At 35.8% G+C, this 2,881-nt stretch overlaps 1 protein-coding gene across 1 annotated transcript; it reads left to right on the forward strand.

The window, feature by feature from the left end:
* The first annotated feature begins 763 nt into the window (after window positions 1–763).
* LOC109338896 lies at window positions 764–1,375 on the forward strand. The gene has a single exon (XM_019576248.1). It carries the CDS (start codon window positions 764–766, stop codon window positions 1,373–1,375), a length of 612 nt encoding a protein of 203 aa, XP_019431793.1.
* Window positions 1,376–2,881: the final 1,506 nt, after the last annotated feature.

The following is a 2,881-nucleotide window of genomic DNA, read 5'->3' on the forward strand; positions in this document are numbered from 1 at the left end:
AAAACATTAATGTCAAAGTTACAAAATTTAAATATATCTAATAAAATAAATTACATATTTTGTAATTAATCTCTATGTAGTATCGTATTTTAAAATTATTGAATGATATTCATTATTAATGTTATTAAATATTTTTCGTTCAATATAAGTCATTAGACAATCATTTGTTCATATATCTCTCATTCGATTATACAATCTATTTTTCACAATTTTCAAAATGAAAAGACTCTTTCTATAGTTATTACTGTTAAAAGTATAGAATAATCCAAGTGATAAGAGGTAGATTTGTGTATGTAGGAAGTAGTTAGTTGCAACTTACTATTAATAGTAGGCAATTTAAAATTTTGTTAAAGAAGGTAACTACTACTTGCTATAAATAGTAAGTTGTTGAATCATTGCAAATAACAAGAGTTATCACATTCTTTCATACTCCATTCTTCTATCATCACTTTCTTCTTTTCTCTGTTACTTAATATTGTCAAGTTCCAACAAATTCTGGTATCAAGAGCTCAAAGATCCAACGATTTGTGGTTGTGCACGAGTGGTTCTATTAGAGCAAGGGAGTGATCACAATTCACTGCGTGTGAATCAGCTTGACAAAGAAGGTGTGGCAGAAGATCAAAGTGTGGGATCTGAGAAGAATTGGAGGAGAAAACAGATCACGTGAAGATTCTGAAAAATGGTTGGAGGAAATGGCAATAATCTCCCATCTATGGGACTCCCCATTCTCACTGAAAAGAATTGAGATCGATGGAGGACTAAGATGAAGGTGTTATTTTGCTTTCAAGAAGTAAGTGAAGTGATTGAGGATGACTTTCTTCCCCTAAGTCTTGATGCCATAGAGACAAAGAGGGCAATACACAAGGAAGCCAAGAAAAAGGACAACAAAGCCTTGTTTCTAATTCACCAGTGTATGGATGATGTTCATTTTGAGAAAATTCAAAATGCAATCACTTCCAAAGAGGCATGGGATATACTAATTAGAAGCCATACGGGAGGAGACAAAATAAAGAAGGTAAAGCTTCAATCTCTGAGGAGGCAATGTGAGCTATTAAACATGGAAAAAGGTGATAGAATTGGTGAATACTTCACCAAGATTCTAACCATAACCAATAATATGAAAGACTATGGGGAATCCATCTCAGATCTCATGATAATTGAAAATATCATGAGATCTTTGCCTCAAATATTTGACTTCATAGTGGTAACTATTGAAGAAGAAAAGGACATAACTACAATGAAGATAGAAAAGCTACAAAGCTCTTTGGAAGCCCGTGAATTGAGGTTGTTTGACAGAAATCCAGTCAAGAAATCTGAACAAGCCTTGAAGATAAGTCACTTCAAGGAAGAGGACAAAAGGAAAGATAAGAAATAGAAGGGAAAGCAAGGCTATCACAAAAGAGGACATCTGAATCCAACTAGATCAACTCATGATTGGCCTGAATCCTCAGATAAAGGAGGAAGAACAAGATTGAACCAGAAGAGATTTGACAAAGCCAAGGCATAATGTTACAATTTCCATAAGTTGGGTCACTATTCTTATGAATGTACCAAAGATAAGTCCAAATTGACCAAGAACCATGAAGAAGCCTATGCAACACATGAACCAGACTCAGAACCACTGAACTTAATGGTGACAACCTCTTCTGCACATTCATACATTGAATCCTGGTATCTAGACTCGGAATGTTCAAACCACATGAAAAAGCACAAGGAATGGTTGATAGACTTTGACTCAACAAAGAAGAGTAGAGTAAAATTTGCAGATGATAGCTCTCTAGATGTAGAGGGAGCAGGGAATGTAGTCATCATTAGGGAGAATGGATCCAAGGCCATAATCACAAATGTATTGTATGTGCCTAAGATGAAATGCAATCTTCTAAGCATAGGTCAACTCATAGAAAAGGGACTCACTATCCTGATGAGAAATGGGCAACTTGAGCTCTTTGATTCTAAAAACAAGCTTATCTTCGGAAGCAAAGTGAACAAGAATAAGACATTCCAAGTGAATATAAAGGCTGCTGACATTCACTGCTTGGCTTCCATGGAAATCAATGATGAGAATTGGCTATGGCACTCAAGATATGGCCACTTGAACTTCAAGAGTTTGCATCAACAAGGATCAAGACAAATGGTCTCTAGTATACCAATCATATTTGTACCTAAGAAGACTTGTGAAATCTGCTTAATAGGAAAACAAACAAGGAACACATTCAAATCAGAAATAAAGATGAGGTCCAAGTCAATCCTAAAAATAGTTCATTCTGATGTATGTGGTCCCTTTGAAACACCTTCTTTAGTTGGAAACATATATTCCATAATATTTGTAGATGAATTCAGCAGGATGACTTGGTTGGATGTAATAAAGGCCCTATCAGAAAAGGAAAGTGGAAAACGTCTAAACTGTCTTAGAATAGATGGAGGATGAGAATTCACTTGTAATGAATTTGAATCGTACTATAGGAATAATGGTATAAGACATGAAATCACTACATCCTACACTCCTCAACATAATGGTTTGGCTGAAAGGAGAAACATGACCATCATGACCATGGCAAGAAGCTTGATCAAAGGAAATGAACTACCACAAAAGCTTTGGGCTGAAGTTATGTCAACATTTGTATACCTCCTAAACAGATGTCCAACAAAGAGGCTTGAAGGGAAAGTACCAATTGAAGTCTTGACGGGAAGAAAACCAGTTGGGGGTCATCTCAAGGTGTTTGGGTCACTAGCCTGTAGACATGTACCAAATTAGAGAAGAACTAAACTTCAGGATAAAAGGGAGGCCATGGTGTTTATAGGCTATCACTCAATTGGAGCATACAGACTTTATGATCCAGTCAATTAAAAGGTATTGATCAGTAGAGATGTGGTGGTTCTA

The sequence above is a fragment of the Lupinus angustifolius genome, unplaced genomic scaffold (assembly GCF_001865875.1).
Source record: "Lupinus angustifolius cultivar Tanjil unplaced genomic scaffold, LupAngTanjil_v1.0 Scaffold_47_27, whole genome shotgun sequence".
In the NCBI taxonomy this organism is placed as follows: domain Eukaryota; kingdom Viridiplantae; phylum Streptophyta; class Magnoliopsida; order Fabales; family Fabaceae; genus Lupinus; species Lupinus angustifolius.